The following is a 24,727-nucleotide window of genomic DNA, read 5'->3' as shown; positions in this document are numbered from 1 at the left end:
GTTACACGGCTACGCAAGAGAAGTATGCAGTGTACTCAAACTCCTTCTTTATCGGCACGACATCCTCAGGATATTGAAACCTACTATTTCTGGCTTTTTTTAGGCGATTATATGAGATGCCAAACGAGCCAAACAAAATCACGCTGAACATGTCAATATAGTCCCCAAAAACCCTGCAATAATAGCCAACGTGTGAGAAATTCTTCTATCACCGGCAATGTTAACACGCGTGAGCGGATCAGCAATATGCATACTGGAGGGGAATTGATGTCAGCTCCTGTTTTGGATGCTCTCTTGGTGTCGAAAATCTGAAAACAGCCGGTTCTGTATGGAATTTCGTATCAGCCGATGGTACGCAGCTGATTATCTCAGTTGTGCATACACACGCTACACATAGCCACACAAGGCGATCATACCGAAGAGCAAACAGTTCCCCTCTCCTGAGTAAAATGTGGATACAGATCACATACGCTACACATAGCCACACACGGCGATCGTATCGCTCGAATGGTGAGAGCGAGATCGGCTGCCGATGCTAAGTGCGAGCACCGCGTGATAAGACTCCCACGTGATAAGACAGGTATGCGAATGAGAGAGGGGATTATTCACCTTGAAGAGAGCGATGGTGTGCGTTGCAGGGTTGGCGTCGTATGTATTGACAAGTCCAGCTCGGTGTTGCTTTGTTCGGGAAAAGCTATATGCGTTGACACATCCGGTAGAGCTTTCGAATGACCGTCAAATGTTGTTGCTGGCAACGATAACTTGCCAATGATTATATTATATTATATTATATGAGATATATCAGACAATTATATGAGATATCAAAACGAGCCAAACAACATCACGCTGAACATGTCAAAAAAGTCCCCAAAAACCCTGCAATAATAGCCAACGTGTGAGAAATTCTTCTATCACCGGCAATGTTAACACGCGTGAGCGGATCAGCAATATGCATACTGGAGGGGAATTGATGTCAGCTCCTGTTTTGGATGCTCTCTTGGTGTCGAAAATCTGAAAACAGCCGGTTTTGTATGGAATTTCGTATCAGCCGACGGTACGCAGCTGATTATCTCAGTTGTGCATACACACGCTACACATAGCCACACAAGGCGATCATACCGAAGAGCAAACAGTTCCCCTCTCCTGAGTAAAATGTGGATACAGATCACATACGCTACACATAGCCACACACGGCGATCGTATCGCTCGAATGGTGAGAGCGAGATCGGCTGCCGATGCTAAGTGCAAGCACCGCGTGATAAGACTCCCACGTGATAAGACAGGTATGCGAATGAGAGAGGGGATTATTCACCTTGAAGAGAGCGATGGTGTGCGTTGCAGGGTTGGCGTCGTATGTATTGACAAGTCCAGCTCGGTGTTGCTTTGTTCGGGAAAAGCTATATGCGTTGACACATCCGGTAGAGCTTTCGAATGACCGTCAAATGTTGTTGCTGGCAACGATAACTTGCCAATGATTATATTATATTATATTATATGAGATATATCAGACAATTATATGAGATACCAAAACGAGCCAAACAAAATCACGCTGAACATGTCAAAAAAATCCCCAAAAACCCTGCAATAATATCCAACGTAGGGAAAACTCCTCTCTCACGCGCAATGTTAACCCGCGTGAGCGGTTCAGCTATATGCACGCTGCAGGGACATACATGTTAACTCCTATTTTGGATGCTCTCTTGGTGTCGAAAATCTGAAAACGGCTGGTTTTGTATGGAGTTTCGTACCGGCCGACGGCAAGTTTTTACGCATTTTTTCATCGACTGGTGGAGATTTAAACGCATGCGCAAGAAACGAAAATAATGTGCGTGGAACGATCGACATGGTGCGATAGAGTTTTTAAAATCAGAATGTTCAAAAATAACCACGTTTATCAAATAATACACCCCCATTATACTTACGTTTTATTTTATCAATAAAAATACTTTCGGATGGTGCTTGTTGCGAAACGAAAATCGCGAATTTAAGAGTCGAAAGACAATAATTAATTTGCATTGCTGTTAGTATTTTCAGTTGTGTTTCATTTGTTTGTTTGTTCGTTTTTTATTACACTCTTGCCTTTACAACAAAGTATGTATGGTTTGTATGGAATTTCGTATCGGCCGGCGGAAAGTTTGAGCGAGCTGAAGAATCCGCCCGCAATGATGGTCCAAGGACAATCCGTACGAAAGATGTTTTGTGGATCGATCGATCGACGCGCGACAGGAACCGATTCTTGCACCGGGACTATCATAGGAAAATTGGACAAATGTGGCTGCAGATCATTTCAAGGGCCTCAATGCCCTCTCCTTCATCGTTTTTAAAATTAGAGGCCCCAACTATAATTCCGCCCTGGGCCTCCAAGGGGATTGATCCTCCACTGAGTGTCATCATGATCTTCTTCAAATGAAAACTTCTCAACACAGCTTCAGGTATGATCAACATGGATAGAATCTTCTGGTGCATTTCTCTTAGCTCCCCGACAATGGTGTACTTTCTTTGTTTGCACAGGTTTTCTGTTTTCTTTTTCGTACGCCTTTGTTATGCTTCCATTTTCACACATAATTACACACTAATAAACCATGCATGCCGTCATCTGTTTGGGCTGCTCGTTTGCTTGTCCAACACACAGCCACAACATCCAGCTTAATGCTCCGGGCCGTGCGGCTGGATCACGTAGTGCGTTGGGTGGGTAGTTCGTGATAAATCGTTACCATTCCCTAACTCATCTGGGCAATATCCAGCGAATCGCACCCTCTTTTAGTTTCGCCAATTTGCATCATTTATCGCTAGTTGTCTAATATGTTTCTATTGTTTCTGGTTCTTCGCTCACACTAAATAACACCACATATGATTAGTTAATGTTCTCGTTAGCACTATGTTTTTTTTTTTACGTTTGCTTTGACGCTGTACCACACATCTTTACCTTTGCATGTGGGCTTTGCTGGAACTCGCTCACGGATGCAGGTGAGTGGTCTCCATCATACGGGATTGCTGCTAGGTACAATTTGCATTCTAAAAACCCTACCCTGCTGCTGCTGCTAATTGTTGTAACGTACGGGGAATGCCCAAAGCACCTTTTACGGTTTCTACGCCGTCCAATCGGATCTACATCCCTATATCACACCACGTGTCAGGATCGATTCAAGTTTTTCGATATTAGCTCGGTTTTGTTCTCTTTTTGATCTTCTTGGAAGAAAAAATAAAACGTGCCGAAATTCAACAACCAACATTCATATCAAATTTTCGTATATATTTACTGTACTACACTACGCACTTCGCTTCGCACGGTATTGGTGTATTGTAAAAGGGAGCTAGTGGATTGATTCTCATACCCGTTCTACTAGTCGTATCAATCCACCAGGTGCACTTGTAGTCAAAATTTGCTCTAAATATCACTAAAAGATCGTTTCTATTGTTTGCTATAAACGATTGGTTGATGAGCTAGGATTAAAAATTGTACGAAGTCGATGTAATTTGGTGCTATTTCAGAAAGTCAAAGCTGGTCGTTGGAGCATTCCTTGTTGCTATTGCAATGGTGAATGGTTGTGTTCTCTATCGATCGTTGTTTCAATTGGTCTATCTAGTGTAACGGTTGAAATGCCGTTGGATCGTCGTCTGAGGAACGGCATCATCCACGCCATCAAACCATCTCATCAGTCTGGACCTACACCATGTCTCCTTTGTCACTGCTACAGACCGAAAACGACTTTGAAGTCCGGATGGTCTGCTCACCATCTTAATGACGTGAAAACAGTCGAAAGGCCATTGCACACCTTTTGGAGCTGTCTTCCGTCAGAGGAGGATTATGGTGAATGCTAGAGCTATGAATGTTACACACATTCTTCGCATGGACAGAGTGACCGAGACAGTGTACCGACAGGCAATTGCATGTTGCTCTCGGTGCCTCTTTCTAAGTGATGATAGGTAAAGTTTCGGACAACTTCAAAGTTGTTGCCCGAAGTTATTTCTGCTAAAACAGGGACCATCTTTTCGGTTGTTGCCCAAATGTATGATATCCAAGTTTGGTGTGTGTGATCTTCAGCTATTCGACTTTCCTGTTGGTGGTTAAATACACTAAGCTCGATACTATTGGTAAGGGATAAATATGGTAAGGGGTTTGGTTCCTTCATCTGTGGTGCTTAAATTCCTTATTTCCAATTGTTCTATTGCGCATACTGATTTAGAATGTGTGAGATCGATAAACTCTTGTATTTGAAAAATCAATCCTCTCCGTTGTTTTGCTGTTTTGCTACTTGGCTGTTTCAATTGCACTCTAACATATACGCATGAAAATAGGATGGTTTTCTTCCACTTAATTCACTGGCTTTAGTTTACTTGCTCAATGTATACTTGCGACCTGACTAATTTCATTTCACTAATATACTCTAGTCTAAATTACATCCGTTCGCTAAGCTGCGCTCTTTCCATATAAAAAGGATAAAATAAAAGAAAAACATCTATCATCTGCCATTGAGAGTAATTGATTTGAGTTTGTGTGTTTCCGAAGTACGGATCATACCCCTGCGTTAGAACACGTAAAAATTGATGTACCTGGTGGGCCTATAACTTAACTCGTGGCAAGCGTTTGAGGGCACATAAAAAAACTAAACTATTTTTTTTTTAGTTAACAACTTTTACATCGTGTTCGAATAGAAACAAATCTCTTGTAAGGCGAATTAAGATGTGTGACTGGCAAAATAAAGTATGAGATAGTCCCATTCCAGATTATACATCCTTGAGAGTTTGTTGAAAAATGTCACACATGTTTCGTAACGTTATGTTTACTAAAATTGCCACGAATTAAATTATAGGCGTAATAATTCCTTTCCAGTGATTTTCGTGACACGGTCTATCATTGAACTGTTCTATAGTTGAATTTCCCTACAAAGACGCATCTAAAGGTTGGAGGCGTTTTAAAAAGCGCGATTATACATCGCTCTTCCCCAGAGATCGGCAATTCTCGTTCATTAACGGTTTTTGGTATGGTTTTTTTATAACAGCTTCCCACCAAATGTTCAATATCTGATAATGAAAATGATAGTTCCACGCTAAAGATGAAACATTCTACTTCTTACGATTTGATTTTTCCTCCCAAATCTTCAAACCCGGTGCCCATTCTTATGGCTACAATCCTCTATAGTCTGATCTACATTATTTTCACTTGCTACACATGCTCGTCGTGGTTAGTAAAATCACCAAAACGATCGTCACCTTTTGTTCGCTCAATGCTAGGGGTTTAGCTTCGCCTCTTGCGCGTAAGATACTCTTTTCCTACTTAAAACTCACATGGTCGCTATTAATAATAGGTAAGTTTTACAAAATGTACAGAACTGTGCAATTATAATTTACAAACAAGTCGGCACACGCGCGCTACTTGTGTTGTGACTAAACTACCGCGGATAGCGCATAACAAAATTTGAAACAACAACTACGAATCGGAAATTCGGAAAACGGGTTTGTCAATCGTCTGCTGATCGCACTATCACATCGTTCCCTTCGCATGACGTTCTCAACCAATGCTAGGCAATCACGCTGCCGGTTATGTGTTGTTGTGTTGTGCTTATATCACGCACTGCACTGCCGTAAAATTAAATGTCCGCCGTATCCCGATTGGAATGTTCGATTGCGGCCAACAGATCATGCTTTTGGCGCACGTAAAGCCGGCCCTTGCACCATGGATTCTGAAGCTGCAGCGGTCGAAAATCGTCACGCAGGCATCGTTCCCGTGCGCCTATCACGGCCACCAAACAAAAGTTGTCCAACCGCTCCGGTGTGTAGATGGGACCTTCGCGCCCTTTTAGCACTACTGCCATGTTGAGCTGTTTCACGACCAGATCGATCACTTCACGCGCGCTCGTTTTGGGTGTAACGCGAAGCTTCAGTGAAGTACCACTCGGTAAACCCGTTTCGTAGGCTGCATACACTTGTAGGATACTGGTGGCGTTGGAGACGGTGGTAGAGGTTCCTCCTGTCGCCACCTCTGTCGTCGGTTCCGATACGCTTGGTTCTGATGTTTCGCCGGTACTAGTCGCCGGTGGTAACGTCTGTTCTACGGTGATAGCAACGGAGTTGGGAGTGGGCGGCTCTTGCGCTGCAACCGTTAACGCTTCACGCGGTTCTGCCGCATCCTGCTGTTGGTAAGATTTCGCTTCATTTTGCAAAGCTGCAAGCGTTGGCTTAAGGTACGTTGTTGTTAGGATGGGTTTAGTCTCCTCGAATATTTCCATTTCCTGCTGTTGCTCTCGTTCAATAAAGTTGATCGCCTTTAACGCCTGATCACGGGATTTTTTTGCCAGCAGTTTAAACGGTACGGCACCTGCGGCAGTGGTTAGTGAAGCCTGCTGTGCTGCACCAGCTGTAGTCGGTTGTTTGGTGGAATTTTCAATATCTTCTACGGGAAGCGACACTTTAGTAACTAGATTTCCCGGACTAGTGGTTGGTACCATCGGCACTAGAAAAGGTGAGCGGACGTTCAGTAAAGGACTGGATGTAGCTGAGTAGCTGGAGTAAATGGTAGGTGGTCGTTTTTTACTGCCTGCGCCCATTCCAGCGTTTCCACCGGAACTGGCATGCTTTCCATCGCCTCCATGGTGATGGGAACTGTTCAGCGTATCCTCCGATCGTGATGGAGGTAATCGGGGCACCACCACAAACTCCTTTTCCGGTTCTACACCCGTCACCGAATAATAGCTGCTATGCGTCGCGACCGAATTCGAGTCCGCGCTGTTCTTCCGCGAACCTGCCTGACTAACGTTCAGAAACCGTACACTGTTGTACTTCAGCAGTTGTTCGGATTTGGAGTGTTCCGCATCGAGCAGACCATTGTGACCGAGCGTATTTTCTACAGCCGGACCGGGCCATGACCCTCTGCCCGGACTGCTCTTGTGAAAGCTGTTCGCACCCGGTGCTGTGCCAGGTGGATGAAGCAGTTGACTTTCACTGGCACCCTTTTTCTTATCACCATTTTTGGGTAGCTTACCGAAGTAGGTAGTCTTGTAGTCCAGTATTTGTTTCATATTTAGCTCGGGCATATTGGCTCGATCGCGTGCATATCCGATCACGTCCATCAGCCACCGGACACCCTTCCAGATAGTGTTCAATCCACCCGATAGCTCTTGCAGCTTCGCCAATCGATCTTTGGCCTTCTGCAGCTCCGAACTACTGAATGCCTCTCGATGTAGATGGTTCGCAAGCATCGTGTCCAGCTCAAGAATGCAGGACAATCGGGAATACTTCTGTATAATGTTACTCTGGTACGTTTTCAGATGTATCATCTCAAACGCTTGTATGGGCATGGAGAATAGATCACCGCGTTGCAGCAAACTTTCCTTCTGCCCTGGAACGGCACAGCTACTTTCGGCCGGTGGGCAAATGATCAAGAAGCTTACGTCCGCATTCAGCTCGATCACTTCCACGTCGTACAACCGATGGGCGACGGCCACATCCACCGGTATGTCCATGTACTGAAACAGATTGTGGACGGCTTTCGTGAGCATTTCGAGAAAGTGTAGCTGAACCTCGGTAGGGCCTTGATGTTTCGGTCGAAATTCCAAAATGCTAGAGGGTTTGTGCTGTTTGATCAATTCCCATTCCTCGCTAAAAGGGGGACAGTAACAATAGATAGGTTTAATTCAGAGGTTAGCATGCTATCTTTAGCATGATCTTATACTTACGCCGATATATGAGGATTGTCACGAATTTTACAGTGCGGAAGAACATTTGGTGCCTTTACCGGTACCACTACCTGTATGACGTCCACTGAGCTTTGCATCTTGAGATAGCCAACGTACAGGCCCCTCGAAAGACGTATGTTCGAGACCTGATGGTAGTTGATCTGTTCCTGGATGGAGTTCATTAGAATTTCGTTGATACTGCTGTCCTCCGTCGAGAGCGCGAGCTTTTTGTGGATTTTATTCAACGGTATCCACCGGGAGTTGAGCACCGATACCGCTTTAGGACTCTGTACGGCAAAGAGTCAGGGATATTAGTTAGTACATTCCAGAGAAAGTTTTTAGTTCCGGATTACTGACCTTAATGCAGTTTACACAGGATAGTACCACCGTACCATGGACATCTCGTAAAGGGCGGTAGAACAATTGTCCCAGGTCGGTAATCGATAGCGCTGACTGCATCTGACATGCGGCTGATAACAGTTTTGTGCGGAAGTGTATTGCCGACGATGCATTCCGTTCCATGTCCATTCGTAGCAACTTCACGTCGTCCCATGTACAGGCAACCTAGCAGCAGATAAAGTAGTATGTTTATATTGAACTGGGTAGTTTTTTTTCTGTTTTACAGTTAAGAAGACATATAAAATATCTAGAGTGTTATTAGATTCCGCAGCCAAAGTACATCTTATAAAATCCCATGAATTGTGCAATTTTAAACCAAACACTTAGCACGACACGATTAGACCGAGAGATGCGTTATATTTTTTATGTGTTAAGAGAGCATTAGGAAACACGCTCATTGAGATTGACTGTCATTGTCACAAAAACCAAATTGAACCATGTCCAGCGCACGCACATGTCAATAACAATTTTTCCTTGCTTTTCACGACCGCAATGCAATGAAACGCTCTTCGCTTACAAAGGATAGGCAAGGATGGCTGTTACCATAAAGGTTTTATCAAATTGTCCAAACATGCACGTGCCGTGGGAAATTGAAAACCTCGGGAGAAAAACGGTAACCGGACATAAATATTGCTCCACTGTAGGGAAAGCACTAACAGCACCACAACAAAATGGCATGAATAAATAAAATTGCACCACTCTAGGCTACAGTCTTGGGCCGCTTGAAATGTCAGCCGCTCGGGGAGTGCTCGAAAGTACCGGTTTGGACGGTTTCGTAATTTTTACTGATTTAACTCATTCCGCTGGGTCTTTCGCCGGGTTTACACGTCAACGCTTTGCCTCACCTTCATCAGCCAGTAGAAATCCGTGTGCAGATTGCTGGTGAAAGTTTCATCAATCTCAATTACCGGAACGAAGTCTTCGTTGGTGAGCAATAGCTTATCCTCATGGTACAGGACGCAGGCTAAGTAGATCCCCCTGCAAGGAGTGCGGTGAAGAGTAAATTTGAAACGATTCGATGTCCAATCTCAGCCATGAGAGAAAGAGAGAGAGAGAGACAACGGGAAAATGAACTTACCGTTTGAGATTCTTCTGAAATTTGGACGCTGCCGAAAACAGCTGCTTAATGGTGGTTTTCTTTTTCGTCGCACGCTTCTGCTGCTGTCCACCGTCCAGCGCGATCTCGGATGCATCGTCCGGCCGTGCCAGCCGGACCGCGTTAAACAGCTCGTCCAGATTGCGCTGCTTGCCGGCGAATCGATTGTCTCGTCCCTCCACGTCACGCCAGCCTGCGGAGAGGAAATTTGGGAACAGTGCCAAAGTGAGGGGCGAAAGAATTATGGCCACAAGGGTACGCTACAGGCAATTTACAGTGCAGCACCTTGCCTCGAGCGTTTGCGTGTACAACTACAAGCGGGAAGCGCAACGCATCGCTCGTTACACTTTCATTTTCCCGTGGGTCTCCTATGTGGCCACACTTTTAGTACATCCAATGGCCTGGTAGTAATGTTGCCACACCACTTTCGTGCATCTCGCACGAAACCATCGGCATCGGCATAATGACCAGTTGGGGAGGGTCGATATCATCCTACGCGTTAAGGATTCCATCGAACTGAAAGGTGTACGTATGTACGAACACATTGGCTAAAGAACTACCGACCGTACACGGACGATTCATTTGCCCCACGGGAAATGGACACCGGTACCCATGGAGGTGCCAGTGAGAGAAAAATAGGCAAACACACTACGCATTAGTGTGGTTGGGAGCGATACTAACGTGAACTTTGTGCGCTGTTGGACCGAAAAAGATAATTATTATGAACCACAACTAGTCACCCTGTGGTATTGTTGGGAGATTTGGAAGTACGATAAATGTGCGTTCTTTAATTGAGTACATTGAGTTGAGCAGGCGCACATTTATATTTACCCATCCGACTCGGGTAATTATTCGCTATGGTTGTTAGAGTTACTTTCAATCACAGCAGAAGCTTTAACCCATTGATAGGACCACTAGCAACACTGGAATGTGCAAAGTTTGGTTTCAAAAATGGCCCTGGCACGCAAAGTACATCGTCAGTAGCTTTTCAGTAGCAGTTTTTCTTAACATAGCAAATAATCCTGTTTTCTTACTCGACGGCACAACACAGTTCGGGACGGATAGTTTGTACGGTCCCCAGCCCTTCACGTTGCCGGCACACGCACGGAAGAAGTATCGTCGGCCCTGGATCAACTCGCTCAGATTGCAGACCGCACCCATGCACCCATGGAAGCTGCACCATTCGCTGATTTCACGTTCACCCACAACGTTGCTAAAGTCCGAACGGGATGACCATTGCACTGCAAACCATCGACGAGCGCAGAAGAGCAGAAATGAGAAAATAAGTGTGTTTTATATCGTGATTATTAGTATCAGTATGCAACGTGCATCGCCATCGTACCCCGCACCGGAGTGAGGTTTTTTACTATCCCATTTAACACACCTTTGAATTTGGTAGTTATGGCACCTTCCAGCGGTTCGTACAACCGCAAGCTAACTGCACTGCAACCGGTCACGTCGATGTCGATGCGATTCGGTACATCGGGCGGTTTCGTTTGCTCCCAGCCGAGTATCATCCGCCGAAGTCCCTTTACTCGGCGTTCCCACAGCCCCACCTGCTTGTCGATTTCGCTGCCCGTACAGCTTGTAACCGAGGGACCGCTGCTGCCTGAAATTACGATAAAGGAAAAGGTGAAAGTCTTGAGTGCATTGACTTAAAGAAAATACGGTAAAAGGTGCGACAAAGAAATGTTTGATATCTCTAATGTCTGATAAAATGTATGAATAGTAGTACCACAAAAGCATTGTAAACAAATTATTACGTCAATAAGACCCATTAGGACAATATTAATAAGGCTTTTTTCAAATGTAAAATTCTCTTTCTCGTGCAGCTGACATTCAAATACGTTTTAATCGTATCGCATTTCTCTTCAGCTTTCTGATAACAATAACCCGATCAGGGAAGCTCCTACAAGGCGAACGGAACCAAGTGCAAGTTGCACCAGGGCGCGCTTTCGAAGACACATTCCATTTCTCATCGGTTCGCCAAACATCCTTTTCTTTGCCCTGGTAAGGCAGAAGTTGCGCAGGTTTTTAATCACAGAATATCGGTCCGGTTTCGCAACGGAACTGATCCGACACTGCACACCAAAAGCGCATTGAGTTACCGTTTACCCCGTTGTGCTGCTGTGCGTTTTCTCTTGGGGCATACACCATCGGCATACAATAGCACTGGCAACGGATGGTGGTGAGATAGATTTTCCCACCGTAATGTGATTATTCGCGCATTTAAAAGGAACAACGCAAATGGCATTCGCCAGCTGCTGGTGGCAATCGAACACAACGTGGAACTGATCTGCTTGATGCATATTTTATGCAATAAAATCCCTTGCGTGGAGGAAAGATTTCTGTTCAAAGATTTGTTTTGTGTTATGATGTAATCATTGGCAAGGAAAAGAAAGAAACTCCACTTTTCTCTAGATTCCATGCCAAAATAGATGGGTTTATTGATATTTTATTTAATAGTTTTTGAAAGTAAAATATAAAACAAAATGGTTTAAATAAAGTAGATGATTCTAGCACAAATGATGTAGCTAAATAACAATTATACCCTGCAACAATTGAAATCAAATGTCAATTGCAAATGCAAATAATTGCATCGGAACAGATCGGTTTTTCTTTTTTTGTGTTTTTTTTTTGTTTCGTTAGAACGGCCTGGCCGTATCGACTTATTTTACCACGTAGCCGGATAGTCAGTCCTTGCTACGGGGGATTGGTCCGGATGGGATTTGGTCCGGTCCGTTCGTGTGAAGACAGGCTCCGCTACCATCATGCCACCGGGCCGCTCCGATCGGTTTGTCTGATGTGCAAGAAAAAAACTTCAAGGACCTCTGGAACGCATTGTGGAGATACTTCTACGTTACGAACAATCCAATAAAGTAAAACTTTATCAAGAACTCTCTGCCGTACGTAAGCTCCCGTGGTCAGTGGAAGTTTATTAAAGCAGCTCTAGCATGGAACTCGAGATGGATTATATGCACATATGCTATAAGCTCATTACACAACCAAACTACGCCACTGGCTATTCGATTACGTGTCAAATTGCACATCAGATGACCAATTCTTCGAATGATTGCTTACCATAACGGGCCGGAATATTACTGCAATGTGACAATAGTACTTCCGCCGCGCTGTCGCGCACGTCATGTATTGCCATAACAACTAACATGGGGTGCGGTGGTGTAATACATCAACCAGAACCAAGAAACACAACTCCTGTATCAACCAGAACCGACACTGACACGGTACGCCGTTAGGGAGTGTGAGACTGGTGGTACAATTTATGAAACTTTCAACTCAATCTCACAACAACAAAAGAGCATTATAAACGGCCAAATTAAAACAGCACTCGAAAAGTCAGACCGAAAACCAGGTTGTTGTTTGGACCACACTTTTGCACCGAACTTCTCCCTCCCCAAAAAGATGGTCCGTTTTAACTTTGAATGTAAACCTCCTTCCTCCTTTGAATTGCAATTGCAAAGTTCTTCACAAACTATACTGCTCATCGTTCCAGGACGCTGAGCACCGGCGCAAAGTCCCTGCTGTGGGCGGTGGCACACAACTTATTTAGTTCATTACATTTGGCCTCGACTTTTTTTTTTTTTTGGAGTGTGTTATCCTCTCCTGAGTTCACAGCCAAAGTTGCCAAAAGTTTCTAAATGCTGTTCAAGTAGACGAAGAGCAGGAAGAATAGTACCGTTCTGTTACGGTGTCCAGTTTGTACGGTGGAAAATCTTTTGGACGAACTGTACTGGAAGCAACGAAAACCACTCAGCACGGCCAGGTGACGTGTGTAGCACCAGGGGCTCCGTGTTAATTCGGGCACTACACTACGGGCTGAAATTCCCCAGGCCTTTTCAGTTGGTACTCCCTCCAACGCCAGAATGATTTGGTAGAACAAATCAGCACAACGTTTTTAGGTTGCTTTTAACGCGTAACTTCGAACGAAACATCCGTTCCGACAAAGTAAATTCCAATTTTTGGTAAGCGAAACTTCTTCGCCACCAGGCAGGACAGTTTGGGAATTTAAAACAACTTCATCACCAAAACAAGAGAACAGGATTTTTTAACTTCATTTTCCTTCGTAGTCCTACTGTTTGTCACATCATCGTGTAAGAGGAACAATTATTAACTAACTTGGTGTTCTGTGGTTTCTTCCAACAACTGGAACAACTTTCAACAATTTTAAATATGTTGTTTAAACTCACATCTAGATGTCGCTGCTGGTGTTAACTTTGCCCTAACGGAAGTGTTCGATACGGCAGCATAAAATAATCAACTTTTCGTTAGGTTGTCCTAGCAACTAGCACTGCACTGTTGATGGAACAGTCAACGTAGTTTGACATTGTTAAGGTATCCGATTTCTTTTGCCAGCAGCTACAGAAAACCATCATGCCACTGACACCGAAAAATTACACCTGGCAGCAGAGATTCAGCACCTCCGATGACCCTCACGGTGAGGGTGAATCGTCGGACATTGTACTGCGCGTGCCGTTTGCCGGAAATCGTTTTCAACCGGATGACATCTTCACAACGGAACGGTTCCTGAAAATATCGCGTTCCCCCCACTACTGGGAATTGTTTCTGTGCGATTCAATCGATCCGGATGCCAGCCACTGTAGTATCCTTGAGAATGAGGTAGTGTTCGAGCTGGTCAAGCAGAACCCAACGGTACGTTGGGATGCGGTCGAGCTGGATGTACCACGGGCGGAAAGGACAGCCCTAAAGGAACACTATCTAGCGCAACACCAAAAGCACTTGGAAGAACGGTCGAAGCAGCGCGCAGTGGAGAAGGATCGCAAAAAGAAGGACGAAATACATCGCCAGATCGAACGGGAACGGAACGATCGGTCCGCTATCGATACGCTGTTGGAGGAGTCAAAGCAACGCGAACTGAAGCGAATGGAATTGGCGATGGTAAAGGAGTACCGTCCAGATCCCGCAAAACATCAACCGGCGAGTCGTTCGAGTTCGTCCAGTACACTCCATTCCACTGCTGAACCGTGTGTCCCTGATCCATCACCGCCCGCAGTGCGCTGTTCCGGTACGCTCGAAGTAACGTTCAGCGAACGAACTTTCATTACTCCGAAGCGCGAATCGATGGAACAGGCCGAACAGGAATGGACGCGCAAGCAGGCCGCCGCCCGCCGTGCTGTGGGCTTCGCCGATGACGACCTACGACCGGACGAAAGAAATCCCGAGTGGTTAAAGCAGCGGGGCGATACATTTTTCCAGCAGAAAAACTTTCTTGCCGCCATTTCGGCGTACAGTGCCGGTATACGGCTTACCAAGGATTACTATGCGCTGTTCCTGAACCGGTCCGCTGCACACTTGGCGCTCGAGAATTATCAACGCTGTGTACGTGTCCGGGATCTTTCCAATCCTTCTCCCAACGGGGGGGGGGGGGGGGGGGAAATAATGCTGGGAGAATGGATGCACGATAGAGCATAAACTTTCAAAAAGATGGATTTTTCTTTTGGCTAACGATGTTTCTTTCTCTTCCCGGGTGTGTGTGTATTAATGCGCGCCCATACAGGCAGAAGATTGTTCGGCAGCGTTGGAACTTTTGCAACCGCCGGTCGAAGCGAATCGGAAGGCACGGGTATCGTGCTTGGCTAGACGTGCTGCCGCACTCGTGAAGCTGGGATTCCTCCAGCAAGGCTACGACGAAATGGTGGCCGCCAGTCGTCTCGATCCAGAGGAGCAAAGCCTGCGGATCGAGGTGGACCGTTTGAGGCGATGCATGGACGAACAGTCAGAATCGGATGACTAAGCACGGCAGAGGTAATAAGGCAGGTTATAAGGGAAGGTGTTTTAGAGCAAAGAGAGACTTTTATAATGAGTGGATCCCATTTTCTACTCCACGAAATTACGCCAAGGAGAAGTAAACACGTGATTAAAAAAACAGTATCGAATATCAAAGCAGTTATGCGCCAATACAACGCCGAGCTTCGACCTCAACTTCAAAGAAGTGTCTCTTTTAATTGTAAACCGTTAAATTACTTGCTCCCGTAAAAGTATCTACGCGGCTGACAAGTCTTAAGTAGAAGAAAAAACGATCCATTTTTTTCGTGGTGGCACACGATAAATTCGCTAAACGTTTCACTGCGCCTTAATGCTTATCAGGTTACTTCAAAAAGGACAACCAGCGCGTAAGATCGTCTTGCTGCCATAATCTTATCAACCTCAAAGGTTAAGTTGAGTTGGAAGTTGCGTTCAAATCTGTAGCGCAGTGAACCTCATAATGGACATCAAACGCTCCCGATCGTCTCTGCTCACAGCTTCTCGCTTTCCTCGGGCGTGTACAGTGTACCTAATATACTACCGGATAATCTTCTCCATTCACATTCCCACACTTACCGATGATGTTCGAGAAGGTAGTTTTCCCGGCGTTGGCCCCGGAACCGGTTCGTTCGTTGCTGGTCATGCCCGGCTGATTGCCATCAAAATTCCCCAGCTCGTGTACGGTCGCTTCGGCATCGCAAAGCAGATTGTTCAGATGCAGTCCCATGTTGCTGTTGGCCGCGTGCACTAATTGGAAGAGACAGGATGATTTCGTTAGTAAATGGCCATCGACTGAGGTTGGGCGGGAGGGTGGTAGTTATTATCTAACTGGCAGCTTTAGCGGTAGCGTACGCGTAGAGGACAATCGACGAAAAAAGTGTATCTTATTCGCGCTCCTAAGCAACATGTGTCTTCGCTACACAGCAGCAGGATGGATTGACTATTTTTAGTCCACGTTAGGTATGCGTGACCAAGTAGTTGCATGGGGCCGGGATGCGGTTGCGTTGCGATAGTGAGCAGCATTTTTTTCCCTCATGTTTTACTTGCCGACGTCTCGAGGGATGTAGGTTTTAATTACAAAGAATAATTAAAAGTCAAGTTTCCACCCAAGTGTCAAACTAGGACGCTTTCTAACGTCTCGAATGCCGCAATAACGTTCCAACATGCGTCATCGTCTGGAGTTTAAGTACTAAAAATAAATACACTAAACGCAAGTTGGAAATTGTTTCTTTCCTGCGATAACCTTGAAGGTCGTCCTGCTTAGTTTGGTAAAGTACCATGTGCTTGCCATATGGATAGGAGTTTACACTTGCTCGATAAGAAACGGATACCTACCGGAATGTGCATTCTCGAGGGCGCCCTGCTGTAGCAGCATTTTAGTCATCGAACGATTATTGCTGAGCACGGCGACGTCCAGCGGTGTGAGACCGTCGCTGTTCAGGCTGTTAACGTCCACGTCCGTGCTTTCCAGGATGGTGCGTGCTTTTTCCAGGTGGCCATGTTCCACGGCGGAGAACAGTGCTGCAAAGAGTGTGTGAGTGTGAGTATTATACATTAAAACGAGATGCTTTCCATTAATTCGTTGGCTCTGGTAAGTACGGTTAGCATACGTATGATACGGGTCCGTTTCTATCGTAATCTATGGCAATTTGAATGCTATTTCCAAATTCAACGCACTTAAAGAGATTGAACATTCCAATGCCGTTAATTTGTTTCTAAATTTACTCATGTATTATTCATGTTCTGTATAATGAAGCTGGATGAAAGCATCCATTATGCGTGTAACAGCCGTTGTGTGGATAGGCATTCAATTGTAAATGTAAAGCAAATTAGTTACATGATGTAAATTACCGAATAATTCGTTGCGCAGGAACTTTCATTGCGTATCAATACAATCTGTTCATACACCGCCATAACATAGTTCGTTATGATTGCACTTTCACCATATCCATTACAAACAACGAATTGTACACAGCACTTAGAAGAATGAAAGTGATGAGTCATTTTAAAACCACAACCACCGTGCGACACACGGTGGTTCGCCGCAACATTGCGGAAATCATTGATTGGTAAAGTGCTTGGCAATACATGCCATTATCAGACACCCACGCATAATACCCAAATTTGTTGGCAATGGTGTCCCTTTGGCGAAGCACGGACGATTTCATATTTTGAAAATAACATGTACATAAGTATATCCCAATCTCGCAGGAAACGCGCTAAAATGACCGTGGCCTGCTGTGTCAAGTATGACAGCTGTCTCATTTGGGCACATGTTTTATCATCATGTACACGGCGCATCCGCCGGTATCACGAGATTTCGTTTAGACAGTGGAATAATGATTTATGCAACTGAGCGCCTCGAATTCTCAGCCGTCCCCGATGATGTACGTCCTGCTACCGGTACCACCGCCCGCAGGCAATCGCGATAATTGCGCATGCATAAGTGATGAAACCTTACGCATATTGATACACTCGATGGCGCGTGTTATCGTTCGGTTTAATGAATGAATGCGATTCAAACGTGTTTATCACTTTCCGGGTGGGTTGGCACTGTTTAATTGAGCCGATTTATGATGGACTAACAATGGTGAGGTCCTTTCGCTGCAATCATGATGAGTAATTGAGCTTTCGGTCGGCTGTATCCATAAATTACGACGTGTCTTTGTATGTACGAGCAAACGGTTAGATTTGTTAGTTCAGTTAATGAGAAATATGATTTTAAAGCCTGTCTACCTTTGCAGACAATAAAATTCAATAAACCCAACTTGTACGAAAACGAAAAAAAATGAGGGAAAAGGTCCACAACTAATACTGGTTGATTAATAGACTAATGTTTGCGTAGCACGTGCCAAAGCTTTCAAAATATTGTGCGCAGTTTTAACACGGGTAAGGGACCGCCTAATTGTTAGTGCAAACAGTAGCCCCCCTAATAGACACGACACAGTGTTTTGATAGCGATCATGTACAAATTGAACTGAATTATGAACGCAATATGCCAGCACGCAAACTATGAATTTCCTGTCCCACCTACACGTGTAGTATTCCTGACAAAAAGCACAAAGAATTAATCCCCTTCCGTTCGTTTTGCCCGGTTGTTATAATCAAACAAATGCCCACAAGAGGTCCCGTACCGTGCAGATGAATGTTAATTTGGGTCAGCTTGTCTAGTTGTGCCTGCAGCTGCTTGTGCTGCTTCTTCGTCGGAAGCTTCTTTTGCTTCCAGTAGGACGGTGGGGCCGCTACGGACTGCTGCTGCTGTTGCTGCTGGTACGATGGCAACGGAGACACACTTTTGGCATTATGTACTGCCAACACATCGACCGAGTTTGTTGTACTATAGGTGGTGATTGTAGTGCCATTGTTTCCACCACTGTTGCTTAAATTATGATTATCGCTTACGGTGAGCCGATTCGATCGCAGCAGCAAGTGTTGCGCATTGCGTGCGTTCCGTTCCGCTTCCGCATTGGCATTGCTAGCCGCGTGACGACCTTTGCCACTCTTCTGCTCACCCGCATCCGTCTCCTCAACGGAACTGGTCGAAAGGTGCCGCGTTTTCTTAATAATCTTCGGCGAATGTTGCCGGTGCTTTGGTAGTATTACGGACTGCTGAGATGCTGCTGATCCAGCACCCGCACCCGGTGGATGCTGCTGGTGGGGCAGAAGATACTCCATACGGCTGCCGGAAGCGGACGACGAGCAGCTGGAAAGGTTCGGCGAACTGGCGCTCGAGATGCGGTTCAGTACGGGTGAGGTGACCACAGCCAGCAGGGAACCGAACGGAGAGTGTTTGGGTTTCCTTCGGCCCGGGCTTCGGGATAGTTCATCTTCGTACGTTAACGAAACCGCGCTGGTGGTGGTGGCGATTGTAATGGGCAGGGATTGAACCGATGCGGTAACGGTTTGCGTTTCGATCGTGGAGAGCGAACAGCTGGAACTGTCGGCCGATTTCTGTCCGGGGGATGTTGAATCTTCTGCTGGTCGGGGTATAATGCTGGGACAGGGCACCCGACAACTTGGCAGCTCTAGGTTTGAGAGTGACCTCGTGACCAACTCCGGAAGGTTGATTTCTGTTCAGGACGCAACATCAGGACGCGGCGAGACCAGATAATGAAACGAAAACGAGAAAGAAAACAAGAAAACAAAACATGTAATAAACATAAAACGAAATCAAGTAAATGTAACTTATAGAAGAAAGATATACTATTAACCAAAGAAAACTAACAAAGAAGACCAAAGTTACCTTAAAATCGAGAGGGATAAAAAGGAACTAACAAAAAATAGAAAAAACTTTAACAAAAAACAAATGAGCACTACGGTTCCTCTTGAAATGTGGATACATTAATTGCGTGCGATGAATGTCCCAATTTTCCCCTAACAGATGTCCCAGATGCGAAGTGTCTAGATGACATTACCCCAAAAAAAATGGAGCAAAAAAGGATGCATATCTACATAGTACAGGACAGCATCAAAATGCTTCCGCCAAGAACACGTATTGCTAGCAAACAAGCAGTTGAAATAGTTGTAAATTGCTCGCAATTTATTTTTAGCGATATCTCACGTAGCTTTCTTCCCCAGTGTGTCCTGAGGACGATGGAGGTCCTGAGTCTCCCATCCGGCGTATGATACCGGGGAAGGCGTAAAATAGGTGAATCGTTTAATGTGCACACAAGGCACGCAGTGCTTTTCACCAGTTTTCCAACACCTTCGCACTAATGAATGGACCAGTTGATCCGGCCCGGGAGACGTGATCTATCCAGGCCGTCCAAGACTTGGTTGGTTTCGGTGCACCGTTAAGGACTGTGGATGCTACTGCAACGACCAGAACGACAAGCCCGGTTGGTGAATGGTGTTAATCTGAAGCATTTATTGTTCGGACAGCTGTGCAGTTCTACTTGAGCCACACCGAACATGCATCTTATGCTGGACGATTCATTCCTCGACATGGATGCGAACGGCTTTCATCTAGCAAAAAGGAGCTTAATGTATCGTCATTCATTAGCGAGCTGGATGCTGAAGGTTTCTTTGCCCGATGCCCTTACCCTTAAAGGACCAATCCTCACGGCGCTGGACGTGCAGTGGTGATGGTGGTTGGTTTTGTAATTCATTCCTTCGTACGAAGGAAATTTAATATTTTTAAAGCGTATTCTCTCTCTCTCTCTCTCTCTCTCTCTCTCTCTCTCTCTCTCTCTCTCTCTCTATCTCTCTCTCTCTCTCTTTCTCTCGGTCCGACCCTACAGCATTTCTCTATGCACCTTCGTGTGTTGATAGAAGAAACAATCCTTTCGCCTGTAGGTGGGACCCACTGCGTCTCCCACTGGTTGGTTGCTGTGCTAATGGAATAACCGCCGCCCATACCAGCATTGCCGCCTCCCAGCTAGAAGCCCTCCCTTTTTGTGCTGCAAGGATACTGCTTGAACCTCGTCAGTCCTTTTGCAACAAGCTGCCGTGTCTCGAGTAGGGAAAGCAAAGAAAAGCGGAAGCTTCACGAAGTGCATGGCAAAAAAAAGGAGCAAAGGAGATTGAAACAAAACACCTTAGAAAAACGGTATCGTGGCTTGGCAAACGGTGTCCTGGGCTTCGTTGCCATCCCAGATATCTTCACACTGCCACAGAAAGTGGCCAAGTGGGTTTCCACCGTCTTGCGTCTTCGTGTGCCACACAGACACAAAAAAGTGAACACCAACCGGCAGAGCACGGTTTGAACGTTACTATTTTTATCGCACCACGCGATGTCCCACCACTATTCGGCTGGGCGCATCTTTCCTCTTCTAAGTCCTTTGCCTGAGAAAGCGCAAGGTTCCACGCGTCTGCTTTTTTATTGTATTTTTTTCTTTGCCCTTTGCCATGAACAAACGAAACAAAAAAAAAACAACTTGATGAATCGAAGAGATGGCAACATCTTTTCGAAAGCGAGAAGACAAGGATGCTGTTTTTGCTCACATTTCATTCACTACCTGATCGAGGGATGGCGGAACGGAACGGTCGCAACCATAAATTGCATCCTTTTAACCGCGTTTTTCCACCCTCTGCCCTGTCACTGTCACCGGTAAGATAAAGTTAGTAATGGTTTTGAACGTGCCACACGCGACTGGAAAATGAACAAAAAAAAAAAAACGCCATGGAAAGACAAATCGACAGCTGACGATGGATGTGATCCGCCCTCTTTATCAGCTGTTTGATCCGGATCCCGAAAGCTCCGGGCACGAAAGCACTCCAGCGCGCAAGCCGGTGTTGAACCAAGCGGCTTAGTGGTGAACAAGTGCAGCCCATTACAAGGTTTGGATTAAAATGTGCATTTCTGCTTCCTGTGTGATGTGGATATTAGAATTCACTAATGTTTCTTTTTTGACATTTTTGTTATCATGTCTTATATAAAGGAGCAATTTAACCTCACTTTGCATGACTAGTGAACTACGGAAGTATGGAAATTTATGATTTAAAAAGAAGTTGCGTATCTTCAATAAGTTGCGAATGTACCAAGTATTTATATTAGTAAATTAAAAATGCAATAAAAAATTGGAATCGGATCATGCCGCTTTACAAGAGGCTTGAATCGGATCAACTTCCATTCACTATTCTCTGGTGTCCATACAAAAATGATGCCAAAGCTTTGCCATGCACAGCTTTCTCCGGATCAGTAGATCTCATTTTAACGGATCGGATTATTTTTACCATTTCACCTTATATTTTAACAGATAAAACATTAAAACTAACCCCCTGATGTTATCTTTCTTATCATCGATTCAAGAACAAATTTGTAAAAAGCCTTTAAACGAGAATCTTTTTACGTTGCATTTATTATTATTTCATAAATATTTTTTTGCAAAAATGGTGGCAAAATGTTCTTCAATCGATCATACAACGAATTCATTTAGCATTCGTCATTCGTATTTCAATTCAATTAGGAACTGTCAATAAGTTTTCATCAATAAGCTTTCCTCGTAATTAAATCAATCTTGCTGGAGTGCAGAAAGAAAGTGCAGCCAAATAAAGGCAAAGTTCTTCAGCGCAACACCCTTCCCATCTCAACGCACTTGAAAGCGAGCCCAGGCTGCTGTTAATAAGCGGGTGTAACGGTAATTACCATTACCATTTTTACTTCTTTCTTTTCTATTTTTTTGCAAAATGAACTTTCCCGAGAAACGAAATGAATGAACCAAACGGATCCTATTAAAGAGGAGCTTCCGGTGTGAAAAGCTGGCAACACGATGACCCAATGACGGTGCCGTTTGTCCTGCAGGCAGGCAGGCACCGGAAGGGGAACCATTTTTCCAATCTAAAAATAGAAACCCCATTGAGGAAAAAGCACACACACAAAGCTCCCCCCCTCATGGCACGGGAAGGGGATAGGGTACGACTTCCGGGTCCACGGACGACCAGCGGTGCAGTAGTGCACCATCACACTCGCATTGCATCATCACTTTGTTCGTCGCATTCTTAAGCATTGCAAAAGTTTCCTTTTATTTTCCGTTGGCTTTTCCGCAATTTCCGTCCCTTCGGGTAAGCTTTGTATGGAGGAGAGCCGAACGGAAGCTGTAATACAAGACGGCGCCCCATATGGAGTGTCATTGTGACCTTGGGTCCAGTGTGCAAGGGTGAAATTGTTATCGTACTTCGGGAGTTCGATTCTGGTGTGCACATAATGGTGTTTGTTATTATATCGATAACTCGTTCCAGTTTGTAATCAGGACAGACGACAGACAGGATTCGATTTGTGCTAACGAAGTGTAGCGTGGCAAATTGTTTTCATTCGATACTTTCCGGGCAAGATCCGATTGTCCGGCAGTGTCTTTGATCAGCAGCTTGTAGGGATGGAAGCAGTATGATGACACAGCATCAAGCATGAAATGGCGTTACAATAAATCATATGGCAAAAGCAGAAAGGAATGGAGGAATGATGTACAATGCAAACGACACAATGAAAATTGGAAATTAAACAAACAGTTGCCCTCCACAACCCTTGGCATCACTAGTTTCTTCGTCATAGACCACGTCAATTCTACCAAAGCGCCGTACGTAAAGAACTACGTGCCAACTTTTTGAAACTCTCCGTCGCAACTACGGCTCCTTGCCAAGATATGCCGCCACAGCACGAATGGTGAACCCGGTATCCGGATGCAATTTGCCGCTGAGTGTGCAACTTTAGCCTTCACTTGTGCTGAATGAATGTTTGAATAGTTGTTTGCACCCCAATCCCAATCCCACGCCCGCAACAAAGCAGTGCGCGCTTTTGGGAAAAACTTTCCCAGTTCCGATTCCCAAAGCCCAAACCCCGCACGACGCACGGTGTGCGAGACGCAAAAACCCCGATAACACCCCGATTCCAAATCTTACTGGTTGTATTGTTCGCCCACACAGATCCTTTCCGTATGGTGGCTGTCCTTGTGACGGTAAGTTGCTGCTGCTGCTGATGATGATGGGGATGTCCTTGCGATGATGCCGACTGCTGGTCAACCGGTCGGTTCGGTAGTTCGACTAAGGACGTCACCTTTTCCATCTCCCGCTGGGGTGTTTTCCCGCCGATTACTGCCAACTTGGACGAGTGTTCTGGTTCTTGTTTCTGTTGCTTTCGAACCACTTTTAAGTTCGTGAACTGATCCGTTGCCTCCGGAGGAGCATTGGCCACCGGGCAGGACGCATGGGTTGTGGCTTCACCGTGCACCACACTGGAACGCTCCGCAGTGAGCGAGTTGATGTTGGCTTCTGGTGGTCGTCGGTGAACTTTCAGTGAACTTTGAACACTGTTCGCTCGGGAAAATCCTTCCATAAGCAGGGCGGCAGCTTTCGGGGGAATGTTTTCCGGTAGCGTAGCACATTCCGCTGCTTCGGACGAGTCGTCCGGGGTGCGTTTGTCCTGCAGGACCTTGGTCTGTAGGCGGCGCAACTCGTTGTAGGTGATTTTGAGTTTGTGCAGCTTGTGTCGCAAGCTACGCCGCATATCATCGCTGGTGGATCGTGTAAAGTGAAGGCTCGAGCTAGACCGGCCGCCGGATCGCTTCGTGATGCTGGCCGATGGAGATCTTGCCAGGTCACCGACGGCTGGTAGATGACAGTAAGCCGTACGTGCACCGTGGCCACCACCACCACCAGTCGAAGATGCGACCGTGTTATGTTTTAACTTTGTACGCAAACTACGCAACGAGTTAAAGGACGATCGCACCGAGTGGCTTCGACGAAAGTGTTGCGATCCATCGGTAGATGCTGCCGGTGATGATGGCACTGTCAACCGTACCATTGTTGATGGATTGTTGACGGCAGCAGAATCGGAACCTGTTGTTGCGACGGATGAAACGGAATCCTGCTCGTCCACGTACGCTTCACTGCTATCGTTGAACACGGCATTGAAGTAACAACCGTCGGCCGTCGGCCCATTGCGGGTGCTCGCGTTCTGATAGAACGTTGTGTTTTTGGTTTCACCGCTGTCAAAACCCTCACAGCCCAAAACGTGCCGAACGCTTGTTTCACTGTTTACACTGCGTATGTCCTCCATTTAGTTTGCTTTTTTTGGTTTTATTCTATCTGTGACTCAATTGCTGAACAGGATTGCGGCTGTAATATGATGAAGGATTACAAATAAGAAAAAAAACCCGTAGCTTTATCACCGAGACGCGTTTCGACTGCGTTGGACACTAGCAAAATGGGACACATGCACCGTGAAGAGAAAACGAGAAAGTGTGGAACTAATTCCCAATCGCTTTATGGAAGTTGGATGAGACGAAAACAAAAAAAAACAGGTCAGTCGATGTTTTGGTAGCACTTTCGTACAAGT

At 45.5% G+C, this 24,727-nt stretch overlaps 2 protein-coding genes across 2 annotated transcripts; one reads left to right on the top strand and one right to left on the bottom strand.

Annotated features, from left to right (window-relative positions):
- Window positions 1–2,309: 2,309 nt before the first annotated feature.
- Window positions 2,310–24,448, bottom strand: LOC128310118 (uncharacterized). The gene is made up of 11 exons (XM_053046670.1): window positions 23,293–24,448; window positions 18,090–19,025; window positions 16,291–16,476; window positions 15,532–15,702; window positions 10,556–10,780; window positions 10,206–10,412; window positions 9,154–9,364; window positions 8,921–9,053; window positions 8,034–8,240; window positions 7,677–7,963; window positions 2,310–7,599 (listed from the first exon to the last, which is right to left on the bottom strand). The coding sequence occupies exons 1-11, from the start codon at window positions 24,446–24,448 to the stop codon at window positions 5,592–5,594; spliced, it is 5,727 nt and encodes a 1,908-aa protein (XP_052902630.1). The 3' UTR covers window positions 2,310–5,591.
- Window positions 13,564–14,944, top strand: LOC128310119 (dynein axonemal assembly factor 4-like). The gene is made up of 2 exons (XM_053046671.1): window positions 13,564–14,529; window positions 14,708–14,944. Exons 1-2 carry the CDS (start codon window positions 13,564–13,566, stop codon window positions 14,942–14,944), a joined length of 1,203 nt encoding a protein of 400 aa, XP_052902631.1.
- Window positions 24,449–24,727: the final 279 nt, after the last annotated feature.

This window comes from Anopheles moucheti, chromosome 2, assembly GCF_943734755.1.
Source record: "Anopheles moucheti chromosome 2, idAnoMoucSN_F20_07, whole genome shotgun sequence".
Taxonomy (NCBI): Eukaryota; Metazoa; Arthropoda; class Insecta; order Diptera; family Culicidae; genus Anopheles; species Anopheles moucheti.
The sequence above is the reverse complement of the archived record's forward strand: the minus strand, read 5'-3'. Positions and strand labels throughout refer to the sequence as shown.